The sequence below is a fragment of the Lepidochelys kempii genome, chromosome 15, assembly GCF_965140285.1.
Source record: "Lepidochelys kempii isolate rLepKem1 chromosome 15, rLepKem1.hap1, whole genome shotgun sequence".
Taxonomy (NCBI): domain Eukaryota; kingdom Metazoa; phylum Chordata; order Testudines; family Cheloniidae; genus Lepidochelys; species Lepidochelys kempii.
This window is the reverse complement of record NC_136394.1, coordinates 27,849,221-27,865,237: the sequence shown is the minus strand read 5'-3', so window position 1 is coordinate 27,865,237 and position 16,017 is coordinate 27,849,221. Positions and strand designations below refer to the sequence as shown.

The following is a 16,017-nucleotide window of genomic DNA, read 5'->3' as shown; positions in this document are numbered from 1 at the left end:
CAGAATTTGACTGTGAAACTGGATAAAGTTGGAATAAGAGTTAGGCTGTGTTGACAGCCTTAATTAAAACATGCCTTCAGTGATTGCAGATGAAATGTAACAGATTAGTGGCCAAGTAAATCTCTTATATAAATGTAAACTCTTCTCACAATGGCTTCAGTGTGCGTTCCTCTTCAGTACAATTTCAGACACTGCCAAAATAAATTAAAGCTGCATTCTTCCACTTCAGGGACAATCTATTGGCTTGGTTCCTACCCTTTCCTAAAATCTTAGGAGAAACCCAGATTTTACTGTCAAAATGACTGCTTATTTCCATCTGTATATTTTGTAATGAAAAGTATATAGTTCTGATTCAAAACTAGACTGAAAGTCATTTACAAAATGAAAAAATGGGTTTATAAAGTAATTCCTTTTTTAAAAATGCATTTAAGAATCTGCAGGCAGCTTTGAGCTTGTTTAGTTCATAAATATTAAAGCTTGGCTGTCTTAATTCTGAATGGCATCATTTTTAATAAAGTATTTAAATGTACTCTTACAGTCTGGTTTGAATAGAACATAAATGAGCCTGCAAATAAAAGTTCATGATCCAATTACTGATTGGAGTAGCTCAGTACACCTACCTAGTGGTATGTTCATAATACAGTTTCATATGTTTCTAGTTCTCTAGTTTTATAGTTGTTGTATGTGCGTAGAGAGTTTTTGAATTTTATGTAATTTGGGTAAGTTGCTACTTAAACAAGCTTCTTCTAGAAAAATGTGTTTTCAGCAGCTTCACATTGTAATACTGGTATATTAAGCTAATGGATAATTCCAAGCATTGCAGGGCTTTTTTATGGAGAGACTGTAAAGGTGTGAACACGGGTGTCAAGTAATCATTCAAATGGAAGAAACTGAGATTGAGTCAAAGAGGGGAGGTATAATTTAAGACACATCTTAGACATTCTGGGCTTAGGGGTGAGTAAATCTGCACAATGTTTTTTGGTGTCTGTAATATGTTAGAGTATAGTTGTATTCAACAGCATTTTTGTTTCAAGTAGTACGTTAAAAACATCAGTGAATATTTTTATCTCTTAGAACAATGATGTTACTGTCTTGAAGCAATAGTGTATATGATTAAAGGCATATTCCTACTTAATGTTAATGCTCTTTGATTTTTCTTAAATCAAAGGCAACAACAACTCTTTCCTGATGCCTACCTTTCAGTTTTCAGTGTTAGCTGACACTTAGCTGAAACTAAGTAATTGCATCATAACTAAAACATATTTTGTATACAAGTGTACACGATTCAGAAACAGAAGTCTTAACACATCCTAGTTTTGAATTTATTCTCAATATATTAACTCTGACAGTTTTGGATCATGCTAGTGTACTTTACTTATAATGCATTTACATTTGGTTATTCTTCAAACATCTGTGTGTATTGTGTTTTCCTTTGTTTAACCAAATGTGCATCTCGATTGTAGATGCTTTTACTGATTCAGCCATTGGTGTTAAAGTAAATGGTGAACACAAAGAGAAGGACCTTGAACCATGGGATGGAGGCGAGACCACTACCACTGAGGAGCTTGAGGCTTTAGAGACAGATGTTGTAAGTAAAATTTATTATACATTGAAATTTTTCTAGAAAACAGGTTGTTTTGCCCCATGGTGTCCCTTAATTTCAATCTAGAATGGAATTTTAGTTTAAGCTAAACTGTTTAAGTAGCATGGCTGTGTAGTGTAAACATGTATTGTCATGAAAATTCATCATTTGCCAATGGATATCACAGTTTCTCCTACAATTTTAAAAGGAATAACTGAATCTCGGACACCACTGTGGTGGTGGTTAATTGAAGTGCCGAAACACTGTCTCTGAGGGTCCTGAATTACTTGATGGAGACTGGTCTTGAATGAGTTTCTACATCTATTACGTTGTCTTGATTTGCTGTGTATGGTATAGTGACTAGTTCTATGCTATAATGCATCCTTTTACTAAAGGACACAAAGTTCTTAATATGTAAGAATAAGAAGAAATTAGCATTGTAGATTAGAGGAGACTAACAATAATGGTTCAAGAAATCTTTGTTCTGTAATGTTGCGGAGATCACTTACCTTATGAACACTAATATTCAAATAGGTCCTGTTCTTTCTATATATCCACCTTATTGGGTCATCGACTATTAAATATTTATAAAAATATTGTAGTAAACATACTGTATGTTTTGTAAAAGTAACAAAATCTTAGTAAAGCTGTTACTGTGGCACACAACACTTCACTAAGAAATGGGGAGATTATGTTGCTTTTGTGTGAGATCAAGGAGGATGTCCTGTTAGATACTTGTGTTGATAGTGCATTTGAAAAGTTCCGGTACTTGCCACAGGGAGGAACACTATTCCATATTTCAGAAATGGATGCATCTGATTGCCACTTTCTGCAAAGGAATCGAAGCTTTTGGCTAATGTAAGCCAGTACATAATATAGTGCCAAATGGGAATGACAAGACACTAGCGGCAATACTGGGTTTTGAGGGTAAAATATGTGTTAGATACTGTGTTGGGTTTATAATTTCACTATCTGATTGGTAAATCCAGGAGTAAGGGCAAAAGTTTAAAATTTCTGGCAAGAGCCATAAATTTTAGGGAAATGTTTCCAGTGTCATTTTGAAAAATAAACCTCATTTTCTTCTAGTCTAATGGATGGGATCCTAATGACATGTTTCGTTACAATGAAGAAAATTATGGCATAGTGTCAACTTATGACAGCAGTTTATCTTCATATACGTAAGTTCCAAAATATTTTGTTCTTAGATTTGTATTAATATTCAGGTTATAAATTTAGATGCAGAATTTGTACCTACTTTCTGAAGTGATAAATGCAAATGATACACACTGTAACTTTGTACTATTGGGGCAAATTTCAGTAGCGTTGTGATCTCCCTGTGCCAGGTCACAATGTCACTCACTCAAATTTGGCTTGTGTGCCCTTCCATCATGGCAGAGGGATGGGTGGACCAAATTTTAATGAGTGGTGTTGCAATGTGGCACCCAGGGTTGCAGTACTACTCAAATTTGGTTTTGGGGTGGGGTGGGGTGTGGTTTTGTTTTTTTAAATGGCACTTCAACTGACTGCAACTTTTAAGAAACTGTCCCCTCAATCTTTGAACCAGAAAAAACTCACAACTTTCTTAGCCTTATTTAACAAAACTTTGACCCTGTTGCTGTAACCCTTCTGTACTTTTTTGAACTTTAAATATCTCTCTTGTGTCTGTCTCCCCTATAGATAGCTATGGGAGCAGACGAAAAAAGTAAAGATGGCTTTAAATCTCAAGGGAAAAATTCATTGTTTCCCAGTCATTGCAAGAGCAACACAAGCAAAATTGGCTCTGTATTTCTTCCACTAAATTGTAGGGGATTTTAGTTGGAGGAGGAGGAAGAAGGCTTGCTTTCTTTGAACATGCTAAATTCCTGTTGTTTGAATGTGGTTTTAAAAAAAAAAAGTCTCTGACAAAGGATTCATTGTCTGATTCTGTTGTTCCTGAGTTTGAATACTTATTTTATGTTTGCAGCTGTTCTTCAACAACTTCATAAACTACTTACATGCCAACAAACATCTTTGATTGATTTTTGTGCTGGTAAACTGTTGTATATCAAGGTGGTAGGCACCTCGGTAATGCCTAACATAGGTAGGCAATTGTGTGTTGGCTCTCACCTTCATTTCACTTTTACTGGTCCTCTCCTTGATACAGACTGTGAAAACGCACTTTCTCTACCCCTTCTCAGGTTGCCATCAATAGTGCTGCATGGACAGGCATTTTTTCATATAGAAGTTATGTTCATATTTTTAAAATGTCTGCTGGATTTCCACATCCATTTGACAAGCTTGTTTTGTCTAGAGCAGAGGTTCCCAAACTTTTTTTTATTGCATACCCCCTTCCAGACCTACCAGCTGACCATGTATCCCATCCCTTCTCATCACTGATACTTTGTGTGTTCTTCTTAACACTACCTGTCTTTAGCCATCTGTCCATATTTCACTGTTACAAACAGATATAGTTATAGTGCAACATATACAACTGAAAATACCCCTGACTAGGTTCTGAGCTCAGGTAGAATGGACAGTTGCTGGGCAACTGAACCCGCGCTGTACGGTGATTGGAAGTGAGGGCTCTGTACCTCAGTGTATCTGTGTTCTCATTGGTACATCTTGATGTAAATTAACTACCATATTTTATATAATAAATTCCCATAGTTTTAAAGCTCTAAGTAGCCTATTATGAAAATGCAATAAATAAAATAATTAATAGAGGAAATCCACCATTACACAATTTCTCCTGTGTACCCCCCAGAGATGTCTTGTGTACTTCCTGGGGTACTTCCTGGCATGCATCCGACGAAGTGGGTATTCACCCATGAAAGCTTATGCTCCAATACGTCTGTTAGTCTATAAGGTGCCACAGGACTCTTAGATGCTTTTACAGATCCAGACTAACACGGCTACACCTGATTCCTGGGGTAAGTGTACCGTAGTTTGGGAACCCCTGCTCTAGAGAGAGTGCCATGATATTTGAGAGCTGAAATTATCTGATGGGAGGACCAATTCCTTGTGGTCTAGGTGTTTAAGTCTTACTCCTTTTGTCAAGAATTTAAAAAAAGTTGTTGTGGCCTAAAGGTAGTATTTTGTGTTCTGTTTGTAGCAGCAGCTCCATTTGAGCTCTGTCATTGATGGTCTTTGGATTAAGTGCTGTGTGAGCTGTTACGTTAATTTTAGCTCTGCTTGAAATTGGAAAGCAGGATTTCACTCAGCATTTTAGTGACTGGAAGGGGAGAGATGTTAAATGATTTAGTGTCTGTTGCAGAAGTGTCAAGTTCTTCTTAGAGCAGTGTCCCTGTGGGTGCTCCGCTTCAGGGGCACCTGCACCTTTGATGGAGATGTTTGGTAGCTGTGCCTGTTTGACCTGTGAATGCGCCAAGGCTATCTGGGGCTGTGTGAGCAAAGCCCCTTTGGCCTGAGATGGAGTCTACTGTGTGCCTGTTCTGTAATATTTAGCTTTTTCTCAAATAGTTACTTACCTTATAGTGTTACAGTTGGTGGAACAATTCTTCTCTTCGTTTTATCAAAAAAACCAAACACCCCGCTCCCCCCTTTTTTATTCATAGAGGTAGTTGTATAGTTAAGAGATTTCTCCTTTTAGGGGTTAAATTTTTGCCAGTTTTGCTCAGGAATGCTAGGCTTCCCGTGATTTAAAAGTTGCCTCTCCTGTCGTGAGGCTATTCTGATGAAGCTGTCATGCTTCCCCCACCTCCTATGACTGATGACTTCAGGCAGTTTCAGAACCTGATGATGTGGATTGCTGACATGCAGACTCTCTTGGAGAAGGTTGAGGAGTCCCACCATAAACGCCTAGATATTTTACACACTTCCACATCTATGAAAATTGCCATTCCAGTCAAGGACGTTCTTGTGGAGCCCGCTCAGATGGTTTGGCAAAGCCCTGCTGCCACATTGCCTATGTTCGAGGGAGGATAAAAATATGTTCCAGCGAAACAATCAGACTTCCTGTTTTTTCACCCAGCTCTGAATTCCCTAGTAGTGGAGGCTGTTCATGAACGAGGCAGACAGCATAACTTGAAGCCCACCCTGTTCAGCAGGGACCCACCACAGGCTCAATCTTTTTGGTTGTAAATCTTATGCTTCAGCCACGCTTCAGGATAGCAAACCGTCCAGCACTCGTGGGAAAATGCGACTATTTCACTTAATATAATTGAATGTCTTATAAGTTAGCATCTACCAGAAGAATATCGGGGCCAGTTTAAATCCATTCTACAAGCTCAGTTCCTGGCAAAGATGTAACTCCAGGCCTCCTTGCAGGTGGCAGTACTGCAGCATGGTCCCTCTCCACTGCAGGGGTCATGAGAAGAGTGTCTTGGGTACAGCGGCCGGGCTTTACAAGAGAGGTTCGGAGTATTGTCGAAGACCTACCGTTTGATGCTTGCAAGCTCTTTCTGGACTTGACAAATACATCTCTTCACACTTTAAAGGACTCGAGCCATGCTGCAATCCCTAGGGATTTACATTCCTATAAAGAAAAGGAGATTTAGTAGGTCTCAGGTAGCCCAAAGAACACGCCCAGACCCGTATTCAATGTATATTAAACCCTCTGAACCCCCAGCAAAGAAATTAAGATACCCAAGAAACCTCCTTCAGCTACATCTTCTCATCCTTCTGTGTCCTCCAAGCGACAGTTTTGGTGGGTTGGTAGAGAGTCTCAACAATTTCAACTGACAGGTTCTTACAGCTGCAGCTTCTTGCCTCCTTTCCTCCTTTCAGATGCCTCCTTTCTCATTTTCAGGATGCATGGGAGCATATAATGATGGACAAATGGGCCCTGGAAGTTTATAACATATGGTTACACTGTCTGTTTCAAATCTCTCTCCCCCCTCTTCAGGGACCTCTCTTATGATCACTTGCTAGAGCAGCAGGTGACCTCTCTTCTACATTTAGGAGCAAATAGAACCAGTTCCTGTGCAACACAGGGGAAGAGTATTCTGTTCAGAGTACTTCCTGATTCCAAAAAAGAATGCAGGGTGGAGGCCAATTTTAGACCTCAGGTCTCTAAACAAATATGTAAAGCAACAGAAATTGCAGCAATAATTCCTTCATTAGTAGTAGGAGATTGGATTGCAACTCTAGACCTACAAGATGCATATTTTCATGTCACCATTTACCCTTCACACAAGTGGTTTTTGTTTTCTAAAAAACGAGAGCTACCAATACACGATACGCCCTTTTGGCCTATCTTCAGCACTGAGGGTATTTTCAAAGATTCTGTCCGTGATTACCACTCACCTACGTTGTTTGGGTATAATCATTTTCCCATACATGGGTGATTGGTTGATCAGGGCAGATTGTGTTGGGAAGTGTTAACATGAGTAAAGATCATGTGTTCTCGGTTTCCCAGCCTGCGCCTTCAAATCAACCTAGAAAAGTCCATTTTGATTCTACTACAGAGTCTAGGAGCTTCCCTGGATGCAGTGACAGGCAGTGCTTACCCACTGCCAGTACTAGCCTGTTGGGGGTCCTAAGCAGGAATATTTTTTGGCCCTCCCAAACATATTAATAATGAATTGGGGGTTCCCTTGAGCGGCTTGGGGCCCTCAGCAATTGCTTAGTCTGCTTATGCCTAGCGCTGGCTCTCAGCTTACCTACTGTCCAGCGGATTTTTCTCCCTAGTCAATCTCATCTCAAAGATTCAGGGCAGTGCTAGGTAACAGTAAGAGATTGTATTCAGCTGCTGAGACATGTCTGTATGCATCTTTGTAGTGCAGCATCCCAGACTACACTTCTGAGATCTACAGGGATGGCTTTGAACGATTTACAAACCAAGAGAACACAGTCTAGACCTGTTACTGTCTGTTCTACAGTGGGTTCTATGATCAGTCCACTGGGATAAGGACCAAAATCTGCACAGGTGTTCCATTCTTGCAGATTCCCCCTACTGTAGCGATAACATCAGATGCTTCACTTTTGGGTTGGAGGGCACATCTGGGACCTCACAAGGTACAGGGAAAGCGGTCATTACAAGAATAGCTTCTCCATATCAATCTTGGAATTGATAGCCATCAAAAATGTTTGCCTACGCTGTCTACTATTAATCAAATTGAAATCAGTAAAGATAATGCCAGAAAATGTAGTATGCATGTATTAAATCAACCATCAGGGAGGCACATGTTCCCTCATCTCTCTGTGCTGAAGTGATAAAACTCTGGAATTTGTGCATAGCCAACCCCAGTCATCTCAGCTTTTTACAGGCCAGGTATTCAGAACACCATGGCAGACAACCTCACCACATGTTTCTTCCTAAATTATGAATGGGAACTAAACTTGAGTCCTCCACGTGATATTCATAGCCTAGGAGTTCCTGGAGGTTGATCTGTTTGCTATGGCAGCCAGTGCAAAATGCATCAGGTATTGCTCTGGAGGGGGGCTCGATCCCCAATCCATCAGAGACATGTTCCTCATTTCATGGGTGAAAGCACTTCTGTATGCATATCTACTAACACTGCTACTGTTAAAGGTTCTCAACGAGATAAGATTGAGCCATAGTCCTATTGATTGCACCAATGTGTCCAAGAAGGATCTGGTATCGCTACTGATCGCATCTCGCCCTTTTTGGAAGCTTCTGATCAGTCCTCACCTACTGACCCAGAATGCTGGTCCAGCACTTCACTCCAATCCTACAGGTTTTGAGGCTCTGGGCATGGTTCCTCAATGGTTCTTGGGAATAGAGATATTTGGTTTGTCAGAGGTACAACACGTTTGATTAACTAGTAGAAAAGAATCTACAAGAAATACTTACCCCCAGAAATGGTAGCCATATTATCTTTGGTATAACAGTCGTCAGATTTCTCTAACTGGCTCTCCTCTTCCCAGGGTATTGGATTACCTATTGGAACTGAAAACATGGGGTCTTTCTATGAATTCCATTAGGGTTCAATTAGCAGCATATAACCGCTTTTCACACACCCATAGGGTTTTTTTCATGCTTTGCTTACCTAACTGTGGCAAGATTCCTAAGAGGTTTATCGAATATCTCCCCACAAATCAGAGATCCTACTCCGATCTGGGACTTGAGCCTAGTACTTAATTGCCTTATGAAACATCCTTTTGAGCCACTAGCTACGTGTTCTTTATTAGATTTGTCAATGGGAGCAGTCACTTCTGCCCAAAAGGTGGGAAGACTGGGGGTCTTAATGACAGTCGAGCCGCCTTTTATGATATTCACTGGAGAGAAAGCGTTGTCATGGGCACATCCAAGATTTTTACCAAAGGTGTCCTCAGAATTTCATGGTAATCAGGCCATTCATTTCCCAGTTTTCCCCCCAAAATCACACTCGAGTACTCCAGAAGCCATATTCCATACCCTAACTGTCAGGAAGGCATAGCTTTCTGTCTTGGTAGGACTAAACCATTTAGAAGATCTCCTAAACTACATGTATCCATTGCAGACAGACAAGGGTTCAGTAATTTCAAAACGGAAGTTATCAAAGTTGGTCTTTGCTTGCATTAAGATTTGTTTTGATAAAACTCATGTTCAGCCCCCTTTGAGAATGATAGCACATTCCACAAGACCACTACCTAATTCTATAGCCTCACTTACGGAGGTACGAATTGCAGACATCTGTAGAGGAGCAACTTGGTCATCTTCATACTTTTTCTAATAAATACACTTCATACCAGCGGCAAAATCAAATGCTGCTGTAGGCAATGCAGTTATCTCTCTTGTATCTGGCTCTGCTCTGAACCTCATGCCTCCTTAACTGGGGGTATTGCTCAGGAGTCACCTGAAAAGCAGCCACAGGGACACCGCTGAAAGGAAGCAGAGGTTACTCATCTTTCAGAGAACTCTAGTTACTGCACGATATGTGTTCCTGTGGCTGGTCCACTACCCAACCTCAGTCTCCCTTGTTCTTCTTTGCGGTGGAGAAGGAACTGAGTGTGGTTTGCTCGTACAGCCGTAGATAGCTTGGGCACGGGGCACAAGGATGTGTGGGGCACCTACGTGGTCCAAATGGGCAGTTACCAGAAATCTCTGATTAAAGGAACAGAGCACAGGTGCCCTGAAGTGGAGCCACCCACAGGGGGGACACATCTTTAAGAACGCCAGTTACAGCGCAAGGAGAGTAACTTCTCCTTTAGAAATACTGTGGTCCAGTGCCTGGGACTCAGGAAACCTGGGTTGTATTCCTGGCTCTGCCACTGACCTGGTGTATGATCTACATAAGTTACTATAGCTGTCTGTGCCTGTATCCTCTCTCACCTTCTGTTTTATTTGTTTACACTGCGGGATCTTTGGGATAGGAACTGTTACTCATTATATGTCTGTACAGTGCTCAGAACAGTTGGAGCCCCTCAGTTGGAGTCTCTAAGTGCTACTGATACAAACATGAATTTGTATTTAATTTATCTGTTTCTGGCATCCTTAAATGAATTAAGGACTGGTGGGTGTCTTGAGAGAGCCTGATAGGGCTGCTGCCTTTTTTGGAGCTTAGTGAGTAAACTTGGTTTGCCAACCTGAAAATGAGGGAAAGGAAATGATCTCATGCTTCTAAAGAAGATATTTCAGGTGCCAGAATAACCAAAACAAAGCACTACCCTACCACAGTTTATAAAATGACCTGACAGTATCATTTTCTAAAAAAAAATAAAATGGGAATTAGAATAGGCTGTTTTCTTTTTTTTTGTTTCTTGAATAAAACAAATTGCAGGTTAAGGCTGCTTGGACAGTCCACAGCTTGCCTTGTTCTGCCATTTCAGTGGTCTTCTAACTGTTACATATGTGCTAGAAGTGGGCAAAACTTTTAACCAAAACTTGTCTTGGCAAAAAATGTGGATTCGGTATCACCAAAACATTTAGCTAATTTTTGCCATTTTCACCAAATTGTTTTTTTTTGGGGTGGGGTGGGGTGGGGACTGGGGGGAGTAAAAACATTTTGTTTCTATTTTTTTCCAATTCAAAGTAACTTTCTGTTTTGAACATTTCAACTTTATTTTTAAAAATATGCAAAATCAAAATGAAGTATTTAGTTGCAGATTGAACTTGTTTTGATCAACCTGAAATGAAATTTAAAAACTTTATTTTAATTGCCGGTGAACCTAAAAATGAGTTACTAGCACAGCTTGAATATGCACAACTCTTCTTCCATGTAGCACTTTCATTCAGAGAGCTGTAGGTGCTTTGAAAAGGTGTATAGTTACCCAGTGTGAGAGATGGATAAGTTGGTGGTGAGGTCCAAGGTCACATGACAAGTCTGTGGTAGTAAAAAATATAGAGCCCAGGATTCTGATTTCCAGTTCCCTGCCTCTGATTCCCAGTAACCACTGGTCATAACAGCAAAAGCCAAAGATCTAAGGCTGGAATTTTCAAAGGAGTTAGATGGTTTACTTTCACTGAATTTCAAAAGGAGTTGGACACCTTATTTCCTTTGGCTTCTCTGGAAATTCCAGTTATAGAGCTTCAGCTTTAGAGTTGAACTGAAAGGAGAAACAACCTTAGCTTCAGATCTTGATAGCTAAATCTCACATCTTTAACAGTGTTGAAAACTGGAGTCTTACTTGACAGTAGTGGCGAGGGACATCTTTAGTCCTGGGGGAAATGCTGCACCTTGAACTCGGACTTTGGTTGGCAAAGAAATAACTTCGAATTTTGTCAATTTCTAAAATTAGAAGTAATGTTTAGGTTAAAAAACAAACAACCTTTCATTTCATCTTGAACTGCTTTCTTGCTCTTGTGGGTTTGTTAAACTTAGCTTTATGTAAATGTATTTTTTGTGGATTATCTATAGGCTTATAAATTTCAAATATATTTTTCTCTGCCTTCCCATTGTATCTTTTAGTGTGCCCTTAGAGAGGGATAATTCAGAAGAATTTTTAAAACGGGAAGCAAGAGCAGCTCAGTTAGCAGAAGAAATTGAATCAAGTGCCCAATACAAAGCTCGGGTTGCCTTGGAAAATGATGACCGGACAGAAGAAGAAAAATATACTGCTGTTCAGAGAAATGCAAGTGAACGAGAAGGACATGGTGTGAACACTAGGTATTTAAAGGGAAAAATACTACTCGTAGTATGTTAAAGATAAACGTAGTACAGTAGTAATTTATGCATTGAGATTTATTTGTCTTTGCCAGTTATTGGGCTGTTTTTTAAAAAGAAAAGACAAATTGTTGGAGAGTGGGGGAGAAACCGTGTAATCAGTGTATTGAATTCACACAGACTTCAGGAAATAGCAATGTAGGCTCTGCATGTTACGTATCAAAGCATCTAAAATGCCTCAGAAAACCTTGAAAATTCAGCATTAAATTATCCAGTGTCCTGTAGGATTATAGAAACCACACTGTGAGGGCTTAAATACAGTATCAACAGCTATGTAGTGCATGTAAATATTCTTTTTGTTCTGAAATTTAACCACTAAAAGAGTACAAAATTTGAACTAGGAGGTGTAGGATTTACTTTTATTTTGATTGCAGGGGAAGGTACATACAAGTAAAGCTTATTCATTCTTTGAATGGTCAGATAATCTCTTATTTTCCATCTCTGGCTATAACACTGAAAGGAATTTTCTGTTCCAGGGAAAACAAGTATGTTCCAACTGGACAACGAAATAGAGATGTCCTGTCCTGGGGAGGAGGCAGACAAAATTCACCAAGGATTGGACAGTCTGGATCGGGCCCCTCAATTTCAAGATCTGGATCCCATACTTCAGACTTTAGTCCTAATTCTGGAGCAGACCAAAGAGTAGTTAATGGAGGCAAGTATCTCAATTAAATCAACAATCCTTAATTGAGTGAGTTCTTGTTTCTAAAAATCTGGCCACTATGAAGTTATGTGAAATACTGACCACAAAACAATCATACAACTAAAATAGCAAAAACTGACGTTCCCTTTTCCAAGAATAAATCAGACTAGTATATAGAGTTCATGGTTTTCACTTTGGTTTAACCTTTTATTGCTATTTGATAATGAACATTTAAATAGTTACTCAACTATATTGTGGATAGTTTCATGCAGCTGAGAACTCAATTTGTTTACCTTCTGCTAAAACATCTTAAACTTGAAGGAAGATGAACCTTTAGATGACTGATATACATTTCTGTAGTGTTACATGAAGTCTTCTACATATTAAATTAGCAATGATCAGCTTTGTGTTGTGGGTGGGTGTGAGAAGAGTCGAAGTACTGATCTCCAGATGTCACACAAGTCTCTGGTGCGTCTTGGGAAAGAGGCAGCAGTATTAGAAGAAATATCACGCTGCGCTCTTGTATGAGGACCCAAACGAACTTCCTATGAAGGCAACGTAAAGGCTCCCATTGATTTCAGTGTGACTTAGTGTGGCGTGATTAAGGTCTGCAATAGGAAGGTAAAACAACTGGATATAGAGAGGGAAGTTCTCTAGAAGTTTTCTCTCCAGATAAATACTCTTGAGTATCTTTGGCTGTGTGTACGTTTGTGTACTTACATATATATATATATATATATATATATAATTTATTATATATATAATAAAATCTGTAACTGAGCGAAGTGCAGCACTATTTCCTTTAACAGAGCTAATTGAGTCCTATATGCTGCGAACGGGACGTTCAGTTGTTGGCATGTGTTGCTTATTGAGTTCAGTAATACACCAGCCTCGTTGGAATACTTTTATTTTTTTTTAAAACCTAACATTTAAAGATGTGGAGAAATAAAACAGCACATAATACTCAAGTGTGACGCTCTGGGGAGGAGATGTGGGCAATACCTAGATAAAGGTAAGTGATGTTTACTACTTAAATATTTTTCCTTTAAACATTTTGATCTGCAGCACTCAACTACTGCCCAAACAATATAAATTTTGTTTGAAATCTACATATTGTACCTGTATTGTTCATTGTATGAGTTTACTGAATGCACATCAGTCAGAAGTTTATGCATTATGTTCTTAAATTGTGAAGTTGGTTGCTTTGTTTCAAAAACAAATTTTAAATAAGCCCTCGACAGAAGTGGTAGGGGCACAAATGTCCGACTTCAGACACTGAACACCGCTGTTTTTTGTAAAGAAATATTTTCTGTAGTTGATATCGCTCATTGTCATTAAGTTTGAAAAGTAATAGCTTGCATAGTCAGTACTGTATGTGAATCGTTGTATGAGATCCTTTAGTAGTTATTTGTGCATCTTATCTAGAGAAATGTGTACGGAGAAATGTGTATAGAAACAGGCTAACAGATTAAGCTTTAACTATCTATTCCTCAGTAGTATTTTTAGATCCTAAATTAACCCTTTGGGGAGCTCATGAGACATTCAGGCATTCAATTTGACCAGTCTCAAAGAGGGGAAAACAACCTAACAGGGATTATTCTACCACTTGTAGAAATGAAGGAATTTGTCCCCACAGGGTTAATTATATGAAAAATCATTTTTGTCATATTTTACTTTTTTTTTCTGTTTACCTTTTTCCCCACATAATTTTTCTTTAGTTTTTATACTTTCCTTCATATCATTTGTTCTGTCAGGTGTTCCCTGGCCATCGCCTTGCCCATCTCCTTCCTCTCGCCCACCTTCTCGCTACCAGTCAGGTCCCAACTCTCTTCCACCTCGGGCAGCCACCCCTACAAGGCCGCCCTCCAGGCCCCCCTCGCGGCCGTCCAGGCCCCCGTCTCACCCCTCTGCTCATGGTTCTCCAGCTCCTGTCTCTACTATGCCTAAACGCATGTCTGCAGAAGGTACAATACCACAATTTGTTCATGTTTTTGTTTGTCTTTGTTTAACTCCTTTGTGAGTTTAATTACAAAATTGTTTTTCCTCTTCATTACTTAACCTATAATTTGTGTTTAACTTTAGTTTATCAGACTATTTCTATTAACCTTTTTATTTAAAGAAACTTTACAAAAACAAAATATGAAGCTGTGAAATTTCCCGAGTTGGTATGAAATCAGCTCAGCTTTGTAACGCTGCTCAGTGTCTTTATCTAGCAAACAGCAACACACAGGGCCTCGTAGTTTTTTAGAAGGCTTTCTTAGGAATGTTATTTTTAGGATCGCTGTAAAAATCTCAAGCATTTTGTCATGTTGTACCACACACAACAGTTAAATAAACCAGACTCATTCCAACTGCTTCCTCTCGGATCCCCAAATCCTGTTTTTGATAAAAGTGCACTGTGAAAAGAGATTAGAATGTGTTACTTTAAAATGAACCTATAGAAAATATTGACATAATTGACCCTTACGTCAGTGGGACAGCAGTGTGGTATACCTTTGGTAGCTAGCAGTACATATAAAGGATCATATTTTTCAATCTCATAGTTATACATGGAGAAGTGTTTGAACTAAATTTATATATGGTGCACTCCACTATTATGGTAATGGGCATCTCCTGAATGTGAGATTCATAGTCAAATATGTAAAGAAATAGACAATACTGCATACCAGTGCACTAACTGGAAAGTTGATGGCCCCTCAAAATAGGTATTTCAACAGAAACTTCAGTAAGAGACACAGCAGTCTCCGATCAGCTGAATCGATTACTAATATGCCGTGATTTGCCTGATAGAATCTCAAGATCATCTCTTTCAAAGAAGATGGTAATAGACATACCCACAGGAGTTTCCTTCATTGCTTTTGGCTATCATTGCTAGCCTTATTGACTAAATAAAATCGTGAGAATCCAGCATGCAAGTTCCACGGTTTTTTAGCTGCTCTGATTCAACAAGTGTGGAATGAAGCATGTTATTTGATTGTTCAGATTTCAACACTCCTCCAGAGGAAGCTAGTAGACTAGTTTGTTTGGCCCAGGTCACAGTAAAGCAATATTTAAAATGCACATAATTCTTGAATTTAAAATTTCTCCGGAATTAAATTGGTGCTGCAAAACTTCTTTGTTAAAGGTTAGTGAAGCTTGTAACTGCTAGTGAATTCAAGCTCAGATACCAAGATGATTGGCAAGTTAGGATTCCTAGATTGATTGGACAAGTAATATTCACCCATGTGTCCAATTGCTCTGTACCCATGGAACCCTGGTTATGGTCAAGTCCTATTTAACTTGCTTGACTTCATTGTCCTACTAGAGCTTACTGGAATTGGAGCTTAGATCCAGTTGCAAAAATGGATACTAAACTTAGCTAAACTTTAAAGTAAGAGAAATATTAGGTATTCATAGTGTGGGGATGTGTTCTTCTTCCCAGGGCCACCACGGATGTCTCCTAAGGCACAACGGCACCCTCGAGGTCACAGAGTCTCTACTGGTAGGGGTACAATTTCAAGTGGCTTAGAATTTGTGTCTCATAATGCACCAGGGGAAGCATCTACTTCTACAGCACGAGGCAGCCCATCAGGTGGGACGTGGTCATCAGTTGTCAGTGGGGGTAGGTATAGCATGGCTTATTGCAGATGGCTTTCCAGGGATGTTTTTAGAATATTAATGTTAAGCAGAATCTTCAACTTCCAGGCAGTTCAGCCTTTGAATAAACATCAGGTCTGCTAAATGATTGTATTTTATTGTTTTAACTA

At 39.4% G+C, this 16,017-nt stretch overlaps 1 protein-coding gene across 13 annotated transcripts in view; it reads left to right on the top strand.

The window, feature by feature from the left end:
* Positions 1 to 16,017, top strand: part of ATXN2 (ataxin 2) — a 71,277-nt gene that overhangs the window by 24,492 nt on the left and 30,768 nt on the right. For 10 of the 13 annotated variants that reach the window (XM_073313279.2, XM_073313285.2, XM_073313276.2 and 7 more), the window contains 6 exons: positions 1,464 to 1,588; positions 2,669 to 2,760; positions 11,374 to 11,571; positions 12,105 to 12,283; positions 14,026 to 14,235; positions 15,693 to 15,872. In XM_073313279.2, coding sequence (XP_073169380.1) covers positions 1,464 to 1,588; positions 2,669 to 2,760; positions 11,374 to 11,571; positions 12,105 to 12,283; positions 14,026 to 14,235; positions 15,693 to 15,872 — 984 coding nt within the window. The remainder of the gene's footprint in view (positions 1 to 1,463; positions 1,589 to 2,668; positions 2,761 to 11,373; positions 11,572 to 12,104; positions 12,284 to 14,025; positions 14,236 to 15,692; positions 15,873 to 16,017) is intronic. The other 3 variants (XM_073313277.2, XM_073313284.2, XM_073313280.2) reach the window with 3 other exon arrangements.